The 25995-nt window shown below is 35.7% G+C and overlaps 2 protein-coding genes across 3 annotated transcripts in view; both read left to right on the forward strand.

Annotated features, from left to right (window-relative positions):
• The window catches only part of LOC110453222 (histone deacetylase 6-like), a 185181-nt gene extending 162395 nt beyond the window's left edge, over positions 1-22786 (forward strand). For both annotated transcript variants that reach the window (XM_021502081.1, XM_021502082.1), the window contains exons 32-36: positions 85-173; positions 1034-1383; positions 4742-4894; positions 6091-6219; positions 22703-22786. In XM_021502081.1, the coding sequence (XP_021357756.1) occupies positions 85-173; positions 1034-1383; positions 4742-4894; positions 6091-6219; positions 22703-22768 (787 nt within the window). In that variant the 3' untranslated portion in view covers positions 22769-22786. The remainder of the gene's footprint in view (positions 1-84; positions 174-1033; positions 1384-4741; positions 4895-6090; positions 6220-22702) is intronic.
• Positions 22787-24063: 1277 nt separating this feature from the next.
• LOC110453224 (laccase-like) overlaps positions 24064-25995 on the forward strand; it is a 16262-nt gene continuing 14330 nt past the window's right edge. Inside the window, exon 1 of the mRNA XM_021502083.1 lies at positions 24064-24187. Within this exon, the coding sequence (XP_021357758.1) occupies positions 24090-24187 (98 nt within the window). The 5' untranslated portion in view covers positions 24064-24089. The remainder of the gene's footprint in view (positions 24188-25995) is intronic.

The raw sequence follows: 25995 nt of genomic DNA on the forward strand, positions 1-25995 counted from the left end.
GTCATCCCAGTGTAAATAAATAGGTCTTCTACTTTCTTAGTGCATGTAGTCAAGGTTGATATTTCATGTTATAATGTTTTGCAGGGAACCCGAAGGAATAGAAGAACAAAAGGAAGAAGAGAAATTCAAAAAGAACATTGAGGAGCTTTCAAAAAAGATGACTTCAGTATCAGGTATATTGGAATATTATCATACAACTATCCGTCATCCGTCCTTAAACAGTTTCTTCAAACAATTTCTTATCCATTGATTGGAATTTAACCAAATTTGGTTGACGCATCCCTAGGTGATGGGGATTCAAAATTGTGCAACACACCCCCCCCCCCCCCCCCCCCCCCCCCCCCCCCCCCATACATTAAAAAAAATCAATTTTGAAAGTACTTTTGTTGAGACCTTGCAGTTTGAATATCAGAATCATTTACAACCTGTTCCTGATATTATTGCAGCTTTCTTAATTAATGTGAATCACTTTTGCTTGCGTCTCATTTGGCGGTATATGTGTGATACTTCCATCCTTGATAAGTTGCCAGTGAAACATATTTCCCAATCAGATTTACATTGATATACAATGTCACACACGCATACACAGCTGAGCTATCATCATGGCTATGGGGGGATTTTGCTGGAGAGGTCAATATCACTTTCACTCTTTATCCACTGTCACATGATGTCAACTGTTAATGACATAAAAATAATAATTTCAGAGGTCAATTAAAGGTCTGTAAATATAAATGATTACAAGAAAATCCATTTGAATCCTCCTCAAGCTGTGTTTGAAGTTTTTGTTTTTAAAGTATCTGGGAAACTGAGTTTGAGCTTACACTGGGATTGGACTCCAAAGTGTTGGTGGTGATAATTTGTCTTGGTTTGCTTAGATTTTGAATGTCAAATATCGGTGAACAGAGTAATTGAAATTCTTATAAAATAAACAGAGAAATACTAAGTCACAATCACAAGCAATGTTACACAAACTATATAAGATGAACTGTAAAGATGTTAATGCACACATACATGGGATTTGTTTTTACTCTAGTGTATGACAGAGCCGCTCAATCCCCTGAAGAGGCCAAGTCAGCAAACAAGTCAGAACCTGAAGTTACAACACAGGCAACATCCACAAACGACAAAGATTCTGGTTCCGTGGGAGATGCCACACCCACAACATCAGAAACCAAACCTTCTGTGACAGAGACCACGCCCACGCCTTCTAAATCATCTGATACAATGGAAGATCAAGGAGCTGTAGGTGGCGCTGCATCTATGGCTGTGGGTGGATCATCTGTAGGAGGGGCTGGAACTCCCCTCAATGAAATGATGGGTGCTGTGGGCGGGGCTGATAATCTGTTACAAGCTCTCACTGTGGCACAAGCATTAGAAGACATGGTGGGTACTCAGTATTACTGTGGCACATGTTTAATTCTGTATCTAACATCACAGAGCAAAAATGATAAAGTACTGAAAGCTTCATACAAGTAACAATTTTAAATGTTAGATTTATATTTAAGATTGCTGACAAGGGACAGGAGAAAATTAAAATGACTATTCTAATCAGTATTTGAAACAACAAAATAATCAAATCGAAATTTGCATAGAAAAAAAATACCGTATCAGTTTGGGTATTAATTCTAAGAGGAAGATGAACCTCTTGCTATATTTTCCAGTATTCTATGACTATAATATTTCTGAAACTATTCTGCTATAAATAGTTGCTTCTAGAAAACATTATGAACAAATGTCACACCTTTTCTGATTTTCCCCATTTAATGAAATATTTTCTTTATTTTTTTTGTCAGATATTTGGTTTAGGGGAAAATACTTAAGTGATAATTTTATTTCAAAGGCTTTATTAAGTTACCTGACCATAGGTAATGGTAACCTATTGTGATAGTCTTTTGTCCGTCGTCTTCCATCGTGCGTCTTGCGTTAACTTTTCCTTGTGAACACGATTACTTGAGTAAATGTTAACCGAGTTTGATGAAACTTTGTATGCAGCCATATATCAATAAGATCCCGGACAGGTTGGAAAATGGGATTATTTGACAGTAACTTACAGAGATATTGCCCTTTGTAATAATATTATTATTGGACCTTGTGAACACGAGAACTTGAGTAAATGTTAACCGAGTTTGATGAAACTTATATGCAGCCATATATCAAAAAGATCTCGGACGAGTTTGAAAATGGGAATTATTCGACGATAACTTACAGAGTTATTGCCCTTTGTTATAATAATTTTATTGGATTTTGTGAACACGAGAACTTGAGTAAATATTAACCGAGTTTGATAAAACTTTGTATGCAGCCATATATCAATAAGATCCCGGACAGGTTGGAAAATGGGATTTTTTGACAGTAACTTACAGAGATATTGCCCTAACTGTAATAATATTATTATTGGACCTTGTGAACACGAGAACTTGAGTAAATGTTAACCGAGTTTGATGAAACTTTGTATGCAGCCATATATCAATAAGATCCTGGATGAGATCGAAAATGGTAATTCGACGATAACTTACAGAGTTATTGCCCTTTATTGTAATATTATTATTGGACCTTGTGAACAGGAGAACTTGAGTAAATGTTAACCTAGTTTGATGAAACTTTGTATGCAGCCATATATCAAAAAGGACTCATACGAGTTCGAAAATGGGAAATATTCGATAGTAACTTACAGAGTTATTGCCCTTTGTAATATTATTATTATTGGACCTTGTGAACACGAGAACTTGAGTAAATGTTAACCAAGTTTGATGAAACTTTGTATGCAGCCATATATTAATAAAATCCCGGACGATTACAAAAATGGGAATTATTCGACAGTAATTTACAGAGTTATTGCCCTTTGTAATAATATTATTATTGGACCTTGTAAACACGATAACTTGAATAAATGTTGATGGAGTTCAATGAAATTTTGTCCGGTAATTATTTGACGGTAACCTGCAAAGTTATGCCCTTTGTCATTATTAGCTCACCTGGCACGAAGTGCAAAGTGAGCTTATGCCATGGAGCGGCGTCCGTCGTCCGTCTGTCGCCCGGCGTCCGGCATCAATATTTTACTTTAAACGACTTCTTCTTAATAACCAAAAGGCCTAGGGTGATGATATTTGGCCAGAAGCAAACTGGGATGAAGGGCTACAAAGTTTGTTAAAATTAATGACCTTCACCCATTTTCAAGGTCACAGGGGTCAAATATGTTAAAAACTTTAAACATCTTCTTCTCGATAACCAAACTGTCCAGGGAGGTGTTATTTGGACATTAGCATGCTTGGGTGAAGGGCTACCAAGTTTGTTCAAATAAATGACCTTCAATTATATTCAAGGTTACAGGGGTCAATTGTCTTAAAAAAACTTTAAACAACTTCTTCTGAATAACCAAAATGCCCAGGGTAGTGATATTTGGCCAGTAGCATGCTGAGATGAAGGGCTACAAAGTTTGTTCAAATGAATGACCTTCACCCATATTCAAGGTCATAGGGGTCAAATATGTTAAAAACTTCAAACAACTTCTTCTGAATAAACAGAAATGCCCAGGGTGATGATATTTAGTCAGTAGCATACTAGGATCAAGGGCTACCAAGTTTGTTTAAATGTATGACCTTGAATCATATTCAAGGTCACAAGGAGCAAATACGTTCAAAATATAAAAAAAAAAAAACAACAACTGAATAACCAAAAGGCTCAGGATGTTGTTTTTTAGTCAGTAGCATGCTGGGATCAAGGACTACTATGTTTGTTAAAGTATATGACTTTGACTTATATTCAAGGTCACAGGGCCAAATATGTTGAAATCTTTAAACAACCTCTTCTGAATAACCATGGGTCCCAGGATGTTGATACTTTGAAAGTTGCATCCTGAGATGAACGGCTATAAAATGTGTTCAACATAATGACTTTGTTCGACTTTCAATCACAGGGGTGAAATCTTTAAAAAAAAAATAACAGGTTCTTTTGAATTAATTTTAATCATAAATACTGATATTTTATTTTGCTTGTAGCTTTATTTTAGATCACTTTTAAGGTTACAAGTGTGAGATTTATACCAGGTGAGCGATGCAGGCCCATTGGACCTCTTGTATTATTATTTGTCCCTGTGATGTTGATTGAAATTACACAAGAATAGATGTAAATTCATGTGGTACACCTTTTTTTCATTCATGACACATTTTTGCTACTAACAAGGTGCTATTAAAATTTTGTGCCTTATTTAATAAATCATTGATTTACGCTTTTACTTGTTTCTTTAAACCAAGAACAGAAGACATACAGTTACCAAGTTTGTTCAAAACAGACCCCTTGGGTCAAAATTGGAGTCACACCCATTTATTTCAGTTATCGTGTTCACAGGTATAGAATTACCAAGGGGAATAACTATGTAAGTTATGGTCAAATGTGTCCGGTATTCAAACTCATCCAGGATCTCATTGATACAAAGCTGCATACAAAGTTTCATCAAAATCGGTTCATATTTACTGAAGTTATTGTGTTCACAAGGAAAAATTAATGGACGATGCAGCAAGGTTACTCGGACCGTCGAAAAGTATGAATTGGCCCCTGGATGACAGTCCTAATTTGAATCAGATGTCAGGTGACCCTTAAGGCCCATGGGCCTCTTGTAATTCGATTTTTTTTTTTTACAATGAGACTAAATAAAGGAAATTTGTATGTATATCTGTCTCAGTGATATATCTTTAATAGTGAGTTACAGTAAAAGGAATAACATATTTATCTTTTACAATAGGGTGTTGAAAGGATGTATGCAGTACAACCCCTCACCTGGTGCCCCCATCTACAGACGGTACAGCCCCTGCCCCAGGGGATCCTGGACACGAGAGCCCCATGTCAGGACTGTGGCAATGAGGGAGAGAACTGGATATGCCTCGTCTGTTACAAGGTAGTGTCTTACATCAGGTAGTATGTTGTCGCATTCCTGTTACACATGAATGCAAAGTATATTAAAACTGGTTTTTTTTGTGGAATTATATTTATCCAAACATTGTGGTTTCTGAAAAATGTCCTGAATAACTGATTTGCTTACCAAGTGTAAGGTAATATGTCATATAAAAAGAATTCATATTCTCATCCAGAAAACCAAATCTTGATATGTACAATGGTAACAGTCAAACCTCTGTATAAAGATCTAAAATGGCAACAGTCAAACCTCTGTATAAAGATCTAAAATGGCAACAGTCAAACCTCTCTATAAAGATCTAAAATGGCAACAGTTAAACCTCTCTATAAAGATCTAAAATGGCAACAGTGAATCCTCTGTATAAAGATATAAAAGGGCAACAGTCAAACCTCTCTATAAAGACCTAAAATGGCAACTAGCAGTCAACCTCTCTATAAAGTCCTAAAAAGGGCAACAGTCAAACCTCTCTATAAAGATCTAAAATGGCAACAGTCAAACCTCTCTATAAAGACCTAAACAGGGCAAAAGTCAAACCTCTCTATAAAGGCCTAAAATGGCAACTAGCAGTCAACCTCTCTATAAAGTCCTAAAAAGGGCAGCAGTCTAACCTCTCTATAAAGATCTAAAATGGCAACGGTCAAACCTCTCTATAAAGACCTAAACAGGACAAAAGTCAAACCTCTCTATAAAGACCTAAAATGGCAACTAGCAGTCAACCACTTTATAAAGACTTAAAATGGCAACAGTCAAACCTCTCTTGAAAGACCTAAAAAGGGCAATAGTCAAACCTCTCTATAAAGACCTAAAAATGGCAAGTCATACCTCTCTTTATAGACAAAAAATGGCAAAAAAGGACCTGAGCTCTTGATACCATCTCTTGAGTCTAGTATGCTTAAATGAACAGATACATAACAGGAAGAGTTAGTTGACAACCATTACTCATAATACATGTGAAGAAAGAAGGGAAAATCTAAACTGTTGGTTTAATACACAGCAATGTGCCAGTTTTGTATGTTCAACCCCAAACAAACAAAAAATAGACACCAGTTTGTGAAATAAGTGACTTAGACTCTGTCAAGGCTAAATAATCAAATACAAATAAACTTTTACGATAACATTATGTCATTGACAAGATCGGAAATTTAGAGCCAACTGAAGCAATTTGTCATCTGTTCCAGGTTTTCTGTAGCAGATATGTCAACGAACACATGGTCATACATGGCGCTACAGAACAGCACTTGGTGACCTTGAGTTTCTCTGACCTTTCGGTTTGGTGTTACGGATGTGATAACTACATCGACAATCAGGTGAGTGAAACTTTCTTGTCAAGGTCATTTTATCAGAAGGTCAAGGCTTAAGGAATCGGGGTTTAATTTTATAGCCTCAAAGAATAACTTGTAGCAGTGTTTTGGTCTGTGTATTCTGTAGCTCTTTATATCAGGGCCCTGCATTGGAGTTGCGAGTGCCCTATAGTACTAGTAATCATGGTGACACTTTTCGTTTCCGAAGATTAACTTGGTAACCAAAAATAATAATCTCTCTGAAATTAGACATGGTGATACACTGTGAAATGTAGATGTGAAATAGGGGTTTAAAATTTGTTTAGTGTCAAGGTCACTGTTACTAAAATTAGACCTGAGGAGGCAGGTACGTTCCTAATCTCGGAATCCAAAAGTCTATTTTTTTAATTATTTTTTTGACATGATATTACACTGCAGCTGTGATATGTATAGACATACAAGGGGGGTTTAAAAACTTTTACTAGGTTACTGTTACTAAATATAGACGGGGGATGGGAGGGAGGGAGGGGGGTCTCGGTCAGTCACATGACAGGGCCCTTGCTAACTTGTCAGTGTTCAAGTTAAAACTATAAGAAAGGTATCTTCTGTACTTGAAACATAAAACTACTTTATCACGCAATTTCCCAAAGCAATTATTTTTATGAATGCACCTCAAACATCTCATTGTCACTGTCTAGATATATCATGACATCGTATGAATATAAATAAAAAGTTTAAATATTCCATTGTTTGTATTGTAACGTTACAAGTTAAGGCTAATTTGATTGTTCATCTACAATCTAGAAATGAACAATGACATCACTTGAGTCTAAAACATGAAACAAATCTGTACAGGGTGGATGAAAAATAATGAGGTTAATTTTGTGTTGCTTTTGTAGCTCTTGTATAAATGTGATGAAATAAATATCCATGAAATACCAATTTTTTTTATTGTATGGCAGAATTCAACACTTTTTTCACTGGACCCTACTTGTGAAAAATATTGATATTCTGCCATACTTCTGAAATATATACAGCATTTAACAAGAAACCATTAAATATCCTATATAATAACAGTCACAGATTATAAAAAGTAAGCATAGAAAACCAAACTACTGAGACTATGATAAATGGTTCCAGGCTTGGGATAAATTACTGATATTTTTACATTTCATTATATTATATGATATACATAGACATGGTATAAAGAGGCTATGATGTGATGCTTTCTAGTTTCTCAGTCTAACAGAAATAATAAAATAATGTGGAATTAAGAAAAAGACTGTAACAACAACACTTTAATTTATAACTTTACTAGCCACCAGAGAGACGCATTGGGGATTACAGGTAGACTTGTAGCGTTATAGTGATGGCCGTTTATTGACGATGCAAAACCAAGGTGATCGTTCTGTATGTGTTTAACAGGGCTTGTGCGGGTCCGTTAAGGCTAGTTTGACATTCAGATAACAATAATGAAATAACGTGCCCGTATATGTTTGAGTTCTGGTCCATAAACTAAGTGACGGTGTGACATTGTGGTCGGAGAAGGCAGACAGTGACGGGAGCTAAATGGGAGGACTAGGCTAGATAGAATCACTGTCTGTTACAGGATAATGACGAGGAGGAAATTTACCATCCAATGAAATTTCCATGGAAACAAACTTTTTTTCTGAGATTTATTTCATGTTACGACTGACTAATCTTTGTTAAACTAATTACCTAGTCTTGTTGACACTGGCATTCCGACATTATGATTTGGAGCCTGTAAGTCTCTCCACACTGATTAGACATGCTCTGGATATCTGTACCAGCACAGGATGCTGCTTTAATGTCCACAGACACATGTAGTCAACAAATTTGTTATGTTTTCAGGCGTATGCTGAAGTTTTATAATGTTAAAAGACACATGTGAGCTCAGTTGTGTGATGTCTCAAAGACACATGAAAGCTTAGCCAGTATATATATCAAGACACATGATTGCTCAGTTTTATTAGGGTCAAAAGACACATGATTGCTCAGTTTTATTAGGGTCAAAAGACACATGATTGCTAATTTTTATAAGGGTCAAAGACACACGATTGCTCAGGTTTGTAAGGGTCAAAAGATTCATGTTTGCTCAGTTTTATAAAGTTCCTAAGGCACATGAGAGCATGCTTTTATAAAGGTCAAAAGACACATGAGAGCTCAGATGTATAATGTCAAAAGACACATTGTTGTTCAGTTTTATAATGGTCAGAAGATATGATTGCACAGTTTTTTAAAGGTCAAAAGACACATGATTGCTCAGTTTAATAAGAATCAGAAGACACATGATTGCACAGTTTTATAAAGGTCAAAAGACACATGATTGCTCAGATGTATAATGTCAAAAGACACATGATTGCTCAGTTTTATAAAGGTCAAAAGACACATTGTTGTTCAGTTTTATAAAGGTCAAAGACACAAGAGCTCAGCTGCATATCATTTTCTAAAGACACATTCCCATTACATATCAAGACACATGCTAGTAATGTTCATTTTTATAATGATCAAAGACACATGAGAGCTCAGCTGCATAATGTCTTAAAATGTAACTGTCTATAGACATGAAAGATCAGCTGTTTAATATTTAAAAACACATGAAAGATCAGCTATATGTTTAAAGAGACCTTTAAGCCCATATTTGTAATGCCTTAAGTCACCTGAAAAATACAAGGTTGTAATGTTTTGTATTGTTTGAAGACATGTAAAAGCTACAACTTCAATATCTAAAGATGCACAGAAGCTAAACTATATAAATTGTCCTAAGACCCCTGAAAGCTTTGAGTTGTAAAATGTCTAAAGATACACAGAAGCTAAACTATATAAATTGTCCTAAGACCCCTGAAAGCTTTGGGTTGTATAATATCTGAAGAGGCTTTGGAGATAAGCTTTGTAATGTCTTAAGATATGAAAGTTATACAAAATGGTAATATTTTGTACTGTCTGAATACATGTGGAAACTACAACAATAAAGTCTAATGACACTCGATAGCGGTGTTAGTGTATGTCAGAGGTGCAGGTGGCACACAACTATTGTAGTCTTCAGTGGAAGGTTTTGCTTTATCCTGGAAAAGTTGTTTTAAAAAAATGTATTGTTGTAACTAGAATGTATCATGCTATGGTTCAAACCAGATAAGCTCTGCTTGCATTGGTCCGTTTTGGTCTGCACAACAATGATATAGATTCTTTAATGTAAAATCACTGTCGTGGATACAAGATAAACTGATGTATCTATACATGTTCTAGACATGCAGCCCTTTTCTAAGGAATCTTTATGATTTCATTATGGAAAAGTGGTACGCTAGTATGTATATATAGCTACTGACAAATAGGACATCACATGTAGTAAAAATAAGTGCAATGTCTTGGTTTGTTAGGTTATTTATGATCTAAAGACGTAGAGAAAACTGACACATATACTTCAAAAATATCTCAGATTTTGTTTATACTTTATATAATCGGTTTGGTTCAGTTTGGTTTTAGAGTGCTACCTCAATGAAATGCCATATAGTTGCCATCTTGAAAATGTCTTCCTCCTGAAGGTAAAAGTAAAAAAAAAAAAGAAAAAAAGAAAAAAAGTACATGCTTGTCACAACTGTATGAGGTACTTAAGACTTTTTTCTGCTCATAATCAGAAAATTTCCAGTCATTCTATTTAATTTAGAGAAATGCATTCAAGAAAAATACAGAGCATTATATTTTTCCAGTTAATTGAACTGTTTGAATATGCTCAATTTCAGAAAAGTTATATTCAGGCATATGGATAAGCAAACCTGGCATAATAATTAAATATAAAAGATGAACATGTGCATGGGGTCCATTTTCTGTTAATGAAGCTACATTTGTACTTTCTGGACACCGGACATTAGTTTATACCTTTCAGTATTACATTTGTTACAGGATATGGTCCTCTGCCTGCGCATATGGTATCAAGTTGACCTATCATTTCCAATAATAGGGATCAACAAATTAGATTGTCTGGATATCTGGACATGTATTGGTGTAAGATGGGTCTGGTTTGGATCATTTTACATTGATCAGAGATCATATATATCTGGCAATAATTACATCAGACAGAGTAACATTTTCACATGCTTGTGATGTTGCTTGTGAATGCATTTTTTTCCTTAACATAATTTTCCATGTGACAAGCAGTCTGTCCAAAATCTATAATACTTTTGTATAGATATATTATATAAAGATGCTTACCATTTTCAACCTAATAAAACTTTTCACAATTTTTTTATAGGAAAATACTTAACTGAAGAGTTTCTGTAGGAAATATCACCAAATGCAAAATTTTCGAGCCGATAATGCTTTCACTTTATGAAACATTACTTTGGGGCCAAGCTGTATACTTCTTAAGCCAGCTAATGTCAGAAACTTATAAAAGAGATTTCTAAAAGCACTCTCTTTGGGTGTTTGTTAGCTTTCAGAACATTTATTAGATAAACAATGGTAAGGGACACTGTTCCTTGTAAAGTGGAACAATGTATGGACCATTGTTCGCTGTAAAGTGAAACTATGTATGGACCATTGTTCCTTGTAAAGTAGAACAACGTATGGACCATTGCTCCCTGTAAAGTAGAACAACGTATGGACCATTGTTAGCTCACCAGTGGTCCTAAGAACAAAGATGAGCTTATGCTACTGTGGCATCTGTCGTCTGTCTGTCAGTCGTCAGTCAACAATTTCTTCAAATGACTTCTTCTTCATAACCCCTGATTGGAATTTAACTAAATTTGACTGTAAGAATCCCTTGGTGGTGGGGATTCAAAAGTGTACAAATGGAGGGGTTGATCTCCCAGGGGGCTAAAATGAGCGGGCCAAAAAGGGGTCATTTGGCCACATTGCTTTAAGCAACTTCTTCTCTGGAATAAAGTGATGAATATCAACCATATTTGGCTGGATGGAAGCATTCAGATTGTCAGGGGAATCAAAATGGTAGAAATGGAGGGGCTGGCCCTAGTGTCTTAGCATCAAAACATTTGAGATTTCCAACCTCTTACAATATATACAATTGCTGAGCATTAAGATTTGTATACTTATATACTGCCAGGATTTACCCAGGGAAATGGCCTTATCCCTAGGATCTTATTTGCCATACTACTTTCATTGAGAATGTCTTGCCATGATTGCTAAGATATCCAGGTGACCAATACAGGTCATCTGTGCCTGTTGTTCCTTGTAAAGTGGAACAATGTATGGACCAATGTTTCGAGTTAAGTGGAACAATTCATGGACCGTTGTCGAATCCTTGTAAAATGGAACAATGTCGACCAATGTTCCTTTTAGGAATAAAGGAACAAGGTATGGACCAATAATCCCTGTAAAGTTGAACAACATATTGACCTTGTAAAGTTGAAGAACAAAGCATCAGACCATTGTTCCTTATAAAGTAGAACAAAGAATTGTACCATTATTCCTTGTAAAGTGGAACAATGTATGGTTATTGTTCCTAATTGGAAAGTGAGACAATTTGTTAGCCATTTGTTCCCATATTAGGAGGAATATGGTATGAACCACAGCTACTTTTTTGAGAAAAAACATCCCTGTATTTCTGCATTTTACTGTTATATCATAAATGGCTGATTCAGCAAAGATAAACAACTGAAAACTACATTTGTGGCTGTGAAAGACAGACAGCTTTATTTATGTCATTTTCCCAAGATGTATTCCTATACAGTACCCAATAACCAGATTGCTACATCTTTCATTCAGCAATAAATCAAATATGTGGGCCACCGGAGAATTTTAGAAAGGGTAGAAAACAAAAATTAAGACAATTTTGATGCTTGCTTATCATGGAGTAAAAGATAAGTTTTAATAGTGTAATGGTTTAATGGTGTAGGGTAAAACATATAGATATTTGATATGTAACTGGTAATTACATTGGGAATATCAGTGCTCTCATCAAATGATGTGAAAATAATTGAATCAATAGGGGCGTCTGCTTCATAAAAAACTCAGAAAAAGTAACTGATAATGAAAGTAATGTCAATAAAAAAATAATGAGGTCTGCTGGAAATCTTTGGGGGGGGGGGGGGGGGGGGGGCGGAAATTTGGATGTTTAGATTTGAAATAGACTGGTAAAGTAAGGGTCACTGTTTAGTCATTTATATGCAGATTATTTTTATAGCACACTGTTAGGTTCTTTGGAGACATCATTCTGAAATAGTTTCTCAATATATCAAAATTATGTAATCTGATGTGTTCCGGGCTGGAATTGTTATCACTTACCGTTGGTAAAATGACTATAAAACACTGGTACTACCAGAAGGGCTATATGTTTGTATTGTGTCTGTCAGTTAGTGGGTCACTTTGTGTGTAAAAGTACCATGTTCATTCGCATCACATGTAATCTGTAACAAAAAATTGCAGAATTTCATACATGAGTACCTCTTCAGATGACAGAGTGTGGCTTTATGAATTCAGATTTCTTGCCCGACTATATATACAGGGGTATGGGCCTTTGTTATACTATGTTTACAGGGGTATGGGCGTTTGTTATACTATGTTAACAGGGGTATGGGCGTTTGTTCTACTATATATACAGGGTAAAGGGCCTTTGTTCCACTATATATACAGGGCCTTTGTTCCACTATATATACAGGGTTAAGGGCCTTTGCTTCGCTATATATTGCAGGGTTAAGGGCATTTGTTCTACTATATATAAAGGGTTAAGGGTCTTTGTTCTACTATATAAACAGGGTTAAGGGCCTTTGCTCCACTATTTGTTCCACTATATATACAGGGTTAAGGGCCTTCGTTCTACTATATATACAGGGTTAAGGGCCTTTGTTCTACTATATTTACAGGGTTAAGGGCCTTTGTTCTACTATATATACAGGGTTATGGCCCTTTGCTCGATCAGTTTCACTACCAGAGTTTGTCTGGAGTTGTGGAATTTTGGATTGCTCGAGTACGAGTTTACAGTGTTAACTTTAGGATCCCAGTGTACCTCTGTCAAACACTATAATCAGTTGTTGGAAATTATTTGTTTTTGACATGATTTTGATACAGCATTTCTGGAAAGAAAATAATACCTTGTGGGACTTTCATGAGGAACAATAAAGATGAAATAAATAAAATATAATCAATAACAATGTTCTGTTAAAAATTCAACATGACTAAACTGGGATTTGAACCCTGAAATTCATATTGATAAACTATTGCTCTAACTGGTTGAACTGGCTACCAGCTGGTTAACAGAGGTGTCCTGACCCGTTACTGTGCTACAGTTATATCCAAACAAAAGTTAGGGGCAGTTACCGTTTGTAGGAACACAGAGCCGTGGGACAGGTATCCTTAAGTTGGTGTGAAGTATGTCTATAAGCAAAGAAGGGGTAACTTGTATACATAAACAAAGGATGTGACAGAGCTGTAGTGTGATAAAGGGGATTAAAGGTAAATCTTTGAACTTCAAATTTCATAAAGATAGATTTTAACTTAATTTGGATAAAGTGGCATCCCTGGACCATGTTCAAGTTATATACAAGTAACTACATAATAATGTAGCCAGTCACATGCTTGGGACTAAGTCAGCAAGACTCTATAAGAAGTTCACTCCTTAAATATAGGTGGAGTGATTTTGAGCAAACCGTAATTAGATAATAGACACTTGTGATTAATCCTACAATAAGTTTGTGTAAAAGAAGGTGCAGGATTCTGCTACTAGGAATATTAAAGACTACTCCTAAAGTATGGATTGACAGAATTTAACTAAATCTGGTAGGTTTTGGGGGCCATATATCTGATACTTGAGATAAGATTGAAAAAATATAGAAATTTTTAACTGTAAAGACACAAGTATTCCAAAGCTAAAAGCCATTAATTGGCCTATATTGTTCTGAATGAAAGTTCAAATAACTTCACGTTAGGTAACCCCCTTCCTTTAACTGACACGTGGAAAGGAAATGTTGGACAGTTAGCGGAACTAATTGAACATTATACATTTTATGTCTTCAATACCCTGCATACAGGAAGTGTGACAGACAACTAGTGACTCAGCTCCTGCATTGAACATCTTAGGGTGATGTCTCATGACCTAGCTTATCTGACAAATCTCAGGGGAATGTCTCATGACCTAGCTTATCTGACAGATCTCTGGAAATTTTTGTTTGTCTCATAACTAATCTGACAAGTCTCTGGGGGATGTCTCATAACTAATCTGACAAGTCTCTGGGGGATGTCTAATCTGGCAAATTGGTGTCATAAAAAAAATAAGTGAAAGTCACTGGCCCTGAGAATGTCACGGACACTAGCATTCTTTGATTCATTTTTGCTAATTTCCTTTATAGTGACTTTGGATGAATGTCAATTAAAGCTAAGAATTTCTGCATCATTATAGGTAAATTTATACATGCTTCTCTCTTTTGAATAAAGAGAAGCAACTTATAGTGTATGAACACTTACAGGTACTTTTGTGTTCCTTATGAAGTATTTTTGCAGCTGTAATTTTACAAATGTTAAAGATTTCTTGATGAAATTCAACTGAAATGTATCTGCATTATGATGCCCAAAGAAGAGTCGTACAGCGAACTAAGGACTGGTGTACTAAGTGAACTAAGGTCAAAGGTCATAAAAGTGGTAAACTTTCAATGCAAAGTTCTGCATGACATAAGTTTCATATGGTTAAAACTGTTTTATGAATATAGATGGATCACATACTTAAGATATCCATTCTCACCCACTCAACTCATTGGGGAAAATGTTATCCATATGGACCTTTAAATAATTAAAGGAAGACATATGTATTTGTTCTGCAAAAGTTATTTGTAGTTTGAATAGATGGATGAAACCTTGCAATATCTGCATGTTTTAACTTCCAAGTTCAAGAAAATTGCTGCATAAGGTTGTAGGTTCGTCTGATTATTTCAGTACTGACTCAGTTTAAGCAACTATTGCTGAAGTAAATTTGTTATTCATGGAAGATTGTCAAGAATTTTGAAAGAACGTAGGCAGCATGGATGTTTGTTGTAGTCTGACGTTGTTTGAATTTCATGGAATGCTGATCAGTAACGCTTTTACCGCAGAAACATCATCGTTGTATGTGAAGATGATCATTTCCAGACCACTAGCTATTCCGTAAAACTGGTCTTTTATTTACCCCAGGAGAGCAAAGAAGAATGTGTTTAAATTGTTGACTTAAGTGAACACTGTGGAACCAATATTATGCAATGAGACTTAATGATGTGTTATTGGTCAGAAACCACTGCTTCCTGCTGCCGTCAGGAATTGTCTTGTGTATAGATCTGTCAAGTTAATTTCTGAATTGCGAGGATATTTAGAATTAATGTCTTGCTGAATGTATGTGCATTAAAACAGGTTTACTATAGAAAAATACTCCATCAAAACTCTTTCTTACAACAAAACCATTTTGTTTCCCTTTGGATGGAGTTGTCCCAAGTACATCAAACGCTACAACACATCATACCGTTGAAGTGAGTTCAAAATTCTTCTGTTTCCTACTATTTATAGTACACTTGTAAGGTCTATGTACTATTTAATTTCTATCTGAAGAAGTCACTTGGACACAGATCTTGGTATGGATTTAATCCTGATACCAGGATTAAATCCATACCAAGACATGTGGAACACAATAATTTAGATAACCTTTTTATTTGCTGATGTGTTGATCAGTGGTGAAACACTGTGAATACATGCATAGAACAATTTCAGAGAAGTCGGAGCACAATTTCTGTAGTGCAGTAGACAGTGTCTTAATGCACTGCTTACAACACATTATAACATCTATTCGTAGACCACCCCTTTTACCAGTATAGAACAAGGCTACCAATATTGTAAAACAAACTTTGTCCCTCTGTCTGTAAAGAAGAACATTTTTTGCAGGCCTCTCTTTTCTATCAATACAGTAGAACGTGTTTGAGGGAGTCATTCCTTTTGTCAATATAGTAGCACCTGTCTGGTGTCCCCATACCATTTGTCCGAAGGGACCATCCCTTTTGTTTATACAGAAGCAACTGTCTTGAGGAACCATCCCTTTGTCAATAATGATAGCACACCTGTTCCAAAGGACCATCTAATAGAGCAGACCCTGTCTTGAGGGACCATCCCGTTTGTCACTACAGTAGAACCTGTTTTGTGGGACTATCCTTTTGTGATTACAGTAGAACCTGTTTTGTGGGACTATCCTTTTGTCACTACAGTAGAACCTGTTTTGTGGGACTATACTTTTGTGATTACAGTAAAACCTGTTTTGTGGGACTATCCTTTTGTCACTACAGTAGAACCTGTTTTGTGGGACTATCCCGAAGGGCCATGTGAGCTTATGCCGTACGTACCGCGGCGTCCATCGTCCGTAGTCCATTGTCCGTCCGTCAACTTTTTCTTTTGAATGACTTCTATTGAAGAACTGTAGGACCTATGGTCATGATATTTGGTCAGTAGGTACCTGGGATGGAGTGCGATAAAGTTTCCTCATTAAAATGACCTTGACCTACTTTCAAGGTCACAGCGGTCAAATATGTTAAAAATTTCAAACAACAATATCCTAAGAACCATTTGAACTAGAGTCATGATACTTGGGTATGTTATGTAGACTAGCAGTTTGAATATTTTTCTCGTTACAGTTATGAGGTCAAAGGTCAACTATAAATGCTAGTCGGGGGTCAAATGTCAACTTTGGTTAACAGCTTTAACTATCTCCTTCTCAAGTTCCATTAGGCCCAGGGTCATGATATTTAGCCAGTAGGTACCTGGGATGGAGTGCTATAAAGTTTCCTCATTAAATTACCTTGACCTAGTTTCAATTTCACAGGGGTCAAATATTTTAAAAACTTCAAACAACAATATCCTAAGAACCATTTGGACTAGTCATGATACTTAGGTTTGTTATGTAGACCAGCTGTGCAAATTGTTTTCTTCATTACAGTAATGAGGTCAAAGGTCAACTTTAAGTGCAAGTCAGGATTCAAATGTCAACTTTGGTTAAAATCTTTAAAATTAAAATTTTAAGTTTCAAACAACAATATCTTCAGAACCGTCAGAACCGTTTTAGAGATGTTAAAATGTCTTGTGTTCTAGTTACCAATTGGTCTTAAGTTACCTATATGTCAGTTGCATGTGACAAAAGAAACAGGTGAGCGATACAGGCCCTCTGGGCCTCTTGTTTTTTATAAACGTCTGGAATACTCTTATGGAGTGACTGATACCGCACTATGCTGAATACAGTTATACCTGAGTGAACAACGACAGTGTGTTGCCATCGGATCTGCCACCTCATATGACAAAGTACTAGATTTCGGGGTTCCTCAAGGGTCGGTGTTAGGACCACGAAAATATTGTATGTACTCCAAACCGATTGGAGAGATTTGTCGTCACCATAGCCTTCGCTATCATTGCTATGCCAATGACATACAAATTTACATGGTCATAAAACCACAGGACAGTTAGAATACCGTCTCAGAAAGTCTGGAAGCTTGTCTAACAGATATCAGTATCTGGATGAACGTCAACATGCTTAAACTTAATCAGGAAAAGACGGAACTAATCGTCTTTTCCCCAAAGTGTCAGGAACAATGGCTCTCCAGCTCAAGGTTGGTGTCAAAACTATTGAGACTGTTCCAGCTGTTAAAAACCTAGGGGCATACTTGGACATTTCTCTGAACATGAAGAAACAAGTGAACGCTATTGCCAAATCCTGTTACTACCAGATCAGGAACATCGGCTGTATTCGGCAGTTTCTAACTGCAGATGCATGCAAGACTTTGGTGCATTCACTTGTTACCTCTCGGTTGGATTACGGTAACGCCCTGCTCTGTGGTTTATCTGACAAACTAACTAGTCGTCTGCAGAGGGTCCAGAACACTGCAGCACGGCAAGTTACTCGTACTTGAAAGAGAGGGCACATCAAACCTGCGCTTTATTCATTGCACTGGTTACCTGTACGATACAGGTTGCAGTACAAAATTCTGGTGTACACATACAAGTCACTGAATGGAACAGCTCCTCAGTACCTACAGGAGCTTGTTACCCTGTATCAGCCGTCAAGATCAATGCGGTCGGAGTTAGAATCTTTGTTGTGTGTCCCAAAATCTCGTACTGTGACCTACGGAGGGAGGGTTTCGGCTAAGTTGTGGAATAGCTTACCATCTGCTATTAGGAAGTCAATTACCCTGGCCAAGTTCAAGAGGGACATAAAAACTCACCTCTTCACGTCTGCATTTTAGAACCTTTGCAAAGACGTCATGTAAATACCACCCTTTTATTTTTTCAATTATGTGCACATTGCTTGTTAAATGTATGAAAGTGATTGCAAGCCTTTGTTGTTTGTTTTCACAATTATAACCATTACTATTATCCAATTGTTGTAAAGCGCCTTAGAGTAATTTTACAAATTATATAGGGCGCTATATAAATGTTGTATATTATTATTATTATATCATTTTGAGGGACCATCCTGTTTTGTCACTACAGTAGAACCTGTTTTGAGGGACCATCTTCTTTTGTCACTACAGTAGAACCTGTCTTGATGGACCAACCCCTTTCGTCACTACAGTAGAACCTGTCTTGATGGACCAACCCCTTTTGTCACTTCAGTACAACCTGTCTTGAGAGACCATCCCCTTTTGTCACTTCAGTAGAACCTGTCTTGCGAGACCATCCCCTTTTGTCACTTAAGTAAAACCTGTCTTGAGAGACCATCCCCTTTTGTCACTTCAGTAAAACCTGTCTTGATAGACCATCCCCTTTTGTCACTTCAGTAGAACCTGTCTTGATAGACCTGTCGTATTACCTTATACATTTTGAATGTAGTTTTAACAATTATGATAAGTCCAACTTTATATTTTTTACTGTTGTTGACAATAAAGCATAAGTTTATTCTAGATCTATATCAATCATCAAATTAAACTAGACTAAACTATAAATTTATATTTCAGAACTGGAACAATATGGGTTTTCTTTATAAATGTAGTCAGGATCTGTATGCGTCGAAGCTTGGTCTCTAAATTAATTTTTGGATAAGGACAACCAACTTTTTTTCATTCCAAGGCCTTCTCTAATTACATAATTCTCTGGCCCTGTGTCGCTGTGTCACATCCATCAGTTTGTAAATCAAATCACGAAAACAATTGTCTCGGGGACATAAATTGACATGGTCCTATTGACGGAAGCAGAACTTGGCTGTTAATTTAATCAGCCATATATGAAGCATGTGAAATGTGAATCGTAACACATTTTAGTTTGGCCAGTTATTTAATCTCTGTCTGCAGATCATGATTTTTCACACTGAAATGCTCCATCTCATATGTTAGGAACAATTTGATTTTATAGGAAACCTCCATGCTTCATTCCCCCAGAGGACATCCATTTGTACGTATTGTGTGGGATACAGCCTTGTGGGATACATGTAGACTGCCTTAATTGGTTATTGCTCATTCTGCATGGAATGCAAAATTAACAGTGTTTATTTCCTGACAGATCTTTTTTCCTCAGTGGTTTCAAGGGATACACGGGTACAGACTTTTTATTATGATTAATTCAAAACTTTAAATAAAGTCTTTCAAGTTTGTTTTAATGATTTCATAAAGATATCTTCTGAAGGGATCGCTAGAGAGTGGAGTTAATATAGTAGAGTTGTCGTAAATGTAGATCATGATTTACTCCGTCAATCAGCACTGTATTGATATAGGAAGTTAGCAGAATTGTGCCACCACTGAAGCAGAGATGCATATTTTGTTTCTTTTTGATGAATTCAATCTTCATCTTACTTGGTTTCATTCATAAAAGAGATTTAGTTGAGTGAGGGGAAAATCCCTGTCACTTCTGTGTGCCTTTAGCTAACAAATGGTTTGAAACTTGCAAAATCTTTTTTGAACTTATGAACTCCGATTCTGCTCAGGGGACTGTTTCAATGAAACCTCATGGGAATGTAAAAAATAAATCTCTTATTCTACTGAAAATATTTCAACAAAATTCATATAAACCTCCAGTAGATCAGGCTCTGACCCAAAGGTTGTTATTATTTGGATATTTTCATCAAATCAATAAAGTTTTTAAGGATTGTATAAATATAATTTGATAAGGGATTGTGATAGGGCGGAGTAAATATAGTAGACCTTAAGTAAAAGTAGTACAAGTACACGTGGTTTTAATCCGTAATTCAGTACTGGATTACTATAGTATATTTAGCTCATGCACCAGGCCCGAAGGGCCAAGTGAGCTTATGCCATGGTGCGGCGTCCGTCCGTCGTGAACTTTTTACTTAAACAACTTCTTCTCAATAACCAAGAGGCCCAGGCTAATGATATTTGGCCAGTAGCATGCTGGGATGAAGGGCTACCAAGTTTGTTCGAATGGATGACCTTGACCCACTTTCAAGGTCACAGGAGTAAAATATGTTAAAATCTTCAAACGACTTCTTCTCAATAACCAAAAGGCCCAGGGTAGTGATATTAGGTCTGTAGCATGCTGGGATGAAGGGCTACCAAGTTTGTTCAAATGAATGACTTTCACCAACTTTCAAGGTCACAAGGGTCAAATGTCTTTAAATCTTCAAACGACTTCTTCTCAATAACCAAAAGGCCCTGGGTACTGATATTGGGTCTGTAGCATGCTGGGTAAAGGGCATCCAAGTTTGTTTGAATGAATGACCTTGACCCACTTTCAAGGTCACAGAGGTCAAATATGTATAAATCTTCAAATGACTTCTCAATAACCAAAAGGCCCAGGGTGATGATATTTGGCCAGTAGCATGCTAAGATGAAGGGCTACAAAGTTTGTTCAAATGAATTACCTTCACCCATATTCAAGGTCACAGGGGTCAAATATGTTTAAAACCTTAAACAACTTCTGAATAACCAAAATGCACAGGGTGATGATATTTAGTCAGTAGCATACAAGGATCAAGGGCTACCAAGTTTGTTTAAATGTATGACCTTGAATCATATTCAAGGTCACAAGGAGCAAATATGTTCAAAATTTTTCAACAACTTGATCTGAATAACCAAAAGGCTCAGGATGTTGATATTTAGTCAGTAACATATGCTGGGATCAAGGACTACTATGTTTGTTAAAGTGAATGTCTTTGACTTATATTCATAGTCACAGGGGTCAAATTTGTTTAAAATCTTTAAACAACCTCTAATGAATAACCATGGGTCCCAGGATGTTTATACTTAGCAAGTTGCATCCTAAGATGAAAGGCTATACAATGTGTTCAACATAATGACTTTGTTCAACTTTCAATCACATGGGTGAAATGTTTTCAAAAAAATTAACAGGGTCTTTTGAATGAATTTTAATCATAAATACTGATATTTTGCCTATAGCTTTATTTTAGATCACTTTTAAGGTTACAAGAGTAAGTTTTATACCAGGTGAGCAATGCAGGCCCATTGGGCCTCTTGTTGAAATTCATTTAATTAAGCAGTATTATACACCTCTCTGTTTCAATAGAAACTTAGACCAATTTGGATTTCAACCTTTTTTGACCCCAAGCATCACTGATGATCGAGTCCTAGAAGGACAGAATAGCTGTATGGTGCAGTGTATTTTATTTTCAGCATACTGTATCTATTACCGCATGTGTGTGTCTTTTATCTTCTTCCTGACAAACTGGCAGGTTTAGTGTTTGGATTTTTTACCAGCTTTATAATGCTGATTGACATATGTGATTTTTCATCTGTGGTCAAATGTATCCCCCAGCCATTAAAATGGTACTAAACTCAGGGGTCAAATTCCAACGCTGGTTGTAACGTCCTTCATATCCGATTCAAGTGGAAGGGAGATAACTCCTAGAGTATTTGCCATTAAAGGCCTGGATATAGTAATAATGACTGAACTACCCTGTTTCAGTTGTTCACTTGAATACTTTTCTGTTCACTCAGATGTGTTTAGGCTTACAGGCCTCTTGTTTAAATTTTAACATATTCAAGGGATAGCATACTCTTGTTATCAGCCATGTTCAGCAAAAAAACATTTTAAATACTGGTTAACAGTTTTTCAATGTTTCTATGGGATTTACAGTCATATAAAATTAACATATACAGGAAAATTCCACAGGAGAATAAGAAGTAATGATGTAAAATGACTGTCACTTTGGTATGCTGCTTTTTACAGACGATGTTTAGATGAAAACAAGGAATGCATATTGATTTTTGTCCTTGAACAAATTTCCATCCTGAATAAGTTGTTGTTTGATGTTTGAAGCACATTTGCAAAATAATTGTCCAGGGAAGTTAAGATACTTCGAAACTTCATGCATGTTCTCATTTCTTTGTCTGCATCTCCATCAATTATCCCTCACACCTCTCGGTGCTTTAAATCAGCTGTAGATTTTTTTTCTTTATTCTGATCACCAAAGTTAACCTTGAAAAGATGTCATTACTTGTGTGTTATTGCTTTTATGAGGATTTAAAACCCAGAAAAATAGGTATTTTAAGCACCAAACAAAGGAGAATTGGGAGACTCAGAAATTGACATGTATGATGTGTTGTAAAATTTACTCAAAATGTTTTTATTACAGGTTGTAAATGCAGCTAAGAGAGCCGCGCACAGACACAAGTTTGGAACCGAGATGTCTGGATCGTAACACCAGACACTGTATGCTAATTCTCAAAGGAACAATTGAAGAAAGCTTATTGTGATTGACATGTGTGACTCATGATTTAGATGTAGGATCACGTACGGCTAATTTACCTCATCACAAACTAATGGCTGATATACAGGAACATTTCCTATACCAATGGACACATACATGCCTGAAGGGATTGCTGCTGTAGCAATTTTGGATGCTGAACATTTTCTGTTAGGGTTTCATTCATACAAATACTTGAGAAAGCACTACAATTGAACAATCTGTTTTCTCATACAAATTGTGCTGTTTTTAGTACCTGACCCTCAATAAGTCAGTTTTCAAAACCAGTGTGCCTGTATTTAACAGTGACAGACTTTTTCCCGAAGTGTTTATTTAGAAACTAACTCTAGGTAGGACAGGTATCCTTAAGATTGAGAAATCAGCAACTATTAATCCAGTGTTTTGCCTCATTTTCCTTAAAATGAAGAAATCTACAATCATATTATTTTTTAACACCACAATTTTTTTTTTCAGATTAAGATTTCTGTTACATAGATACCATATTCAAATACGATATAACAATTAATACAGTTAATCTACTTGACCTAATAAGCACCCTAGGCCTTGGCACTTAAAGAAGTTTGTTAAAATCAGACAGATTGCATAACCTTCCTGAATCCTCAAAAATCGCCATGTTAGACACTTTTTTCCTATAAGTTGGTAGTCATTAGGATAAAAGAATGAGACACTCGGGTGAAAAGGAGATGACATGTATAAAGGATGGGCACTTCATAGCTAGAATATAGTACAGTAGGTTATCATTGATAGAGAAATATACATTTAGAAATACAGTAATACCACATATATTGTATGTACATGTATACAAACAGTGTTCCCCTTAATTAATTGACGACCCACCCCTATAATATATTTTGTATTTCATTCTTTTATTTTGCCAATATTTCAGGATTTCCTCTCTCTCTATCTCTATACATATATATATATATACCTTGCAGTATTGAAAAACACTCTCCTATACTCAGCCGCCCACCAATCATATCCAAGTATGTATTGGGCATTTATGTAATGGTTCACCTACCCTGTCATAAAACTTCTAGTCTACAATACAAAACAGGATACTGTGGGTAATTCATTAGCAGAAACTACCTTGATATTCCACGAATTGTAAAATCTATTTGGGATTAATGCATTCTATCTGATTTGTCAGATATTTTAAAGATATTTAAAGTTACGATAAAATCTACTGCAAAGTTCTCGTTTCATTATTTGGCGAGTCAGTTTGGACATAAAGACACCAAAGTTTAAGAGAACATGGATGCTATTTTGTTCAAATCAAGTGATAGACTCAAGTCTCAGGTTTTGTAGATTGAAGACTTTTCTTGAGACATATCTATCTAAATCACGACTTCATTGGTAAGTAAATTTACTGCATTTGAGTGTCATGTTAACTTCAACATTCAGTCTTGAATGACATTATTCAAATTTATATTTCATCATTTCTTAACTGAACACATAATTTTAAGTTAAAGTAGAGGAAGTGTATATCAATTTAGAAATAATGAAAAGATATTTACACCATTGCTCCACTTAATCTTCAATATAAGGATTGAACTTCAATGTTTTTGTGTTCATGGGTTGATGAAGTAAATATTATAGAAGAAAATTTTGATGTAAGAATTTGAACATTGATGTTGTTGTGTTCTTAGACTGATAGCAAAGATATATATACATGCATACAGTGTGTCCATTTCATTTCAAACATAAGTATATACTTCTTAACAATTGTCATCGCAAATATCATTATAAACAGTTTTACAATATCATTCAAACTATCAGTTTAAACAGATTAACTATATTGTCATTTTAGTTATTATTTTGAACAGCAATATACAGTATCCTCATCTCAAAAATCAGAATAAAAAGCTGAACAATTTAAATCAAATATCCCTGAAAACAGTTAAACTATTGTCAGCTGAAATTATCATTCTAGACTGATTAACAATTATAATCTAGATTATTAGTATTCAAGTGAAAGTTTGACCCTTTTAATTAATGTGGTGAGGATGGCATTGGCAATGGTTCTGAATTCTATAATATATTCTGTTTATCTATGATGAATAATTTGTATAAGTAAGTGTTTGGGTATGGATATTTTCATGCTAATTTACTAAACACGAACACTTCCTCAACACCAAAAATTCCACTTTAACAGTATACATTTAAATAGCAGTTTGTTTTTTGTCATCTCAGGTATACATCTAAACAGCAGTTAAAAAGAGTCCTCAAGTGTCAGTATAAACACCAGAGTACTATGGTCACCACAAACATTCATTTAAACAGCAGTTCATAGTTGTCATTTCAAATATCAGTTTAAACAGCTGAACATTTGTCATCTTAAAGAAATGTATCAGTATAAACAGTAATTGACTTTTGTCTGATTGAAAGAATTGAACCCCAATTTAGCATGGAGCATACCTGGTAAGTAAAAAGTGTGTTCCTTCAGGGTACAGAGGATAAGATTGGGAAATAGTAAAAACAGGTGTGTTCCTTCAAGGGACAGAGGATAACATGGGGAAATAGTAGAAAAAAGGTGTGTTCCTTCAAGGGACAGAGGATTAGATGGGGAAGTACGGATGAGAAAGTGCTGGGCAAAAAAGGTATTGTGTTGTGTAAATGAAGAGAGAGGCCCCCCTGGGAGAATAGAGCATGCAGCTCATTAAAGAACATAAGTTAAAAAAAAATCCTAATTCTTCCCCAGTTTTTAGGCAAATGTTAACTTAACTTAGAGGAAATGATTATCTTGTGGCTGTGACTAGTTTTTCGTTTTGGATTGTAGGGTTATTTTGAAATACAAATCAGTAGCGTAACATTTAGTACTCATTTTCCTACTCCTACTCAGCCATCATCCAAGTATGTATTGAGCATTTATGTATTGGTTCAAATACCCCATCATAAAACTTCTAGTCTACAATACAATACAGGATATCGTGGGTAATTCATTAGCAGAAAATACCTTGATATTCCTAGAATTGAAAAATCTACGTGGGATCAATCAATTCTATCTGATTTGTCAGACATTTTAAAGATATTTAAATACACACTCCATAAAAAGATAGAGAAAATACCTTGATATTCCTAGAATTGAAAAATCTACGTGGGATCAATCAATTCTATCTGATTTGTCAGACATTTTAAAGATATTTAAATACACACTCCATAAA

The sequence above is a fragment of the Mizuhopecten yessoensis genome, unplaced genomic scaffold (genome assembly GCF_002113885.1).
Source record: "Mizuhopecten yessoensis strain PY_sf001 unplaced genomic scaffold, ASM211388v2 scaffold7201, whole genome shotgun sequence".
NCBI lineage: Eukaryota > Metazoa > Mollusca > Bivalvia > Pectinida > Pectinidae > Mizuhopecten > Mizuhopecten yessoensis.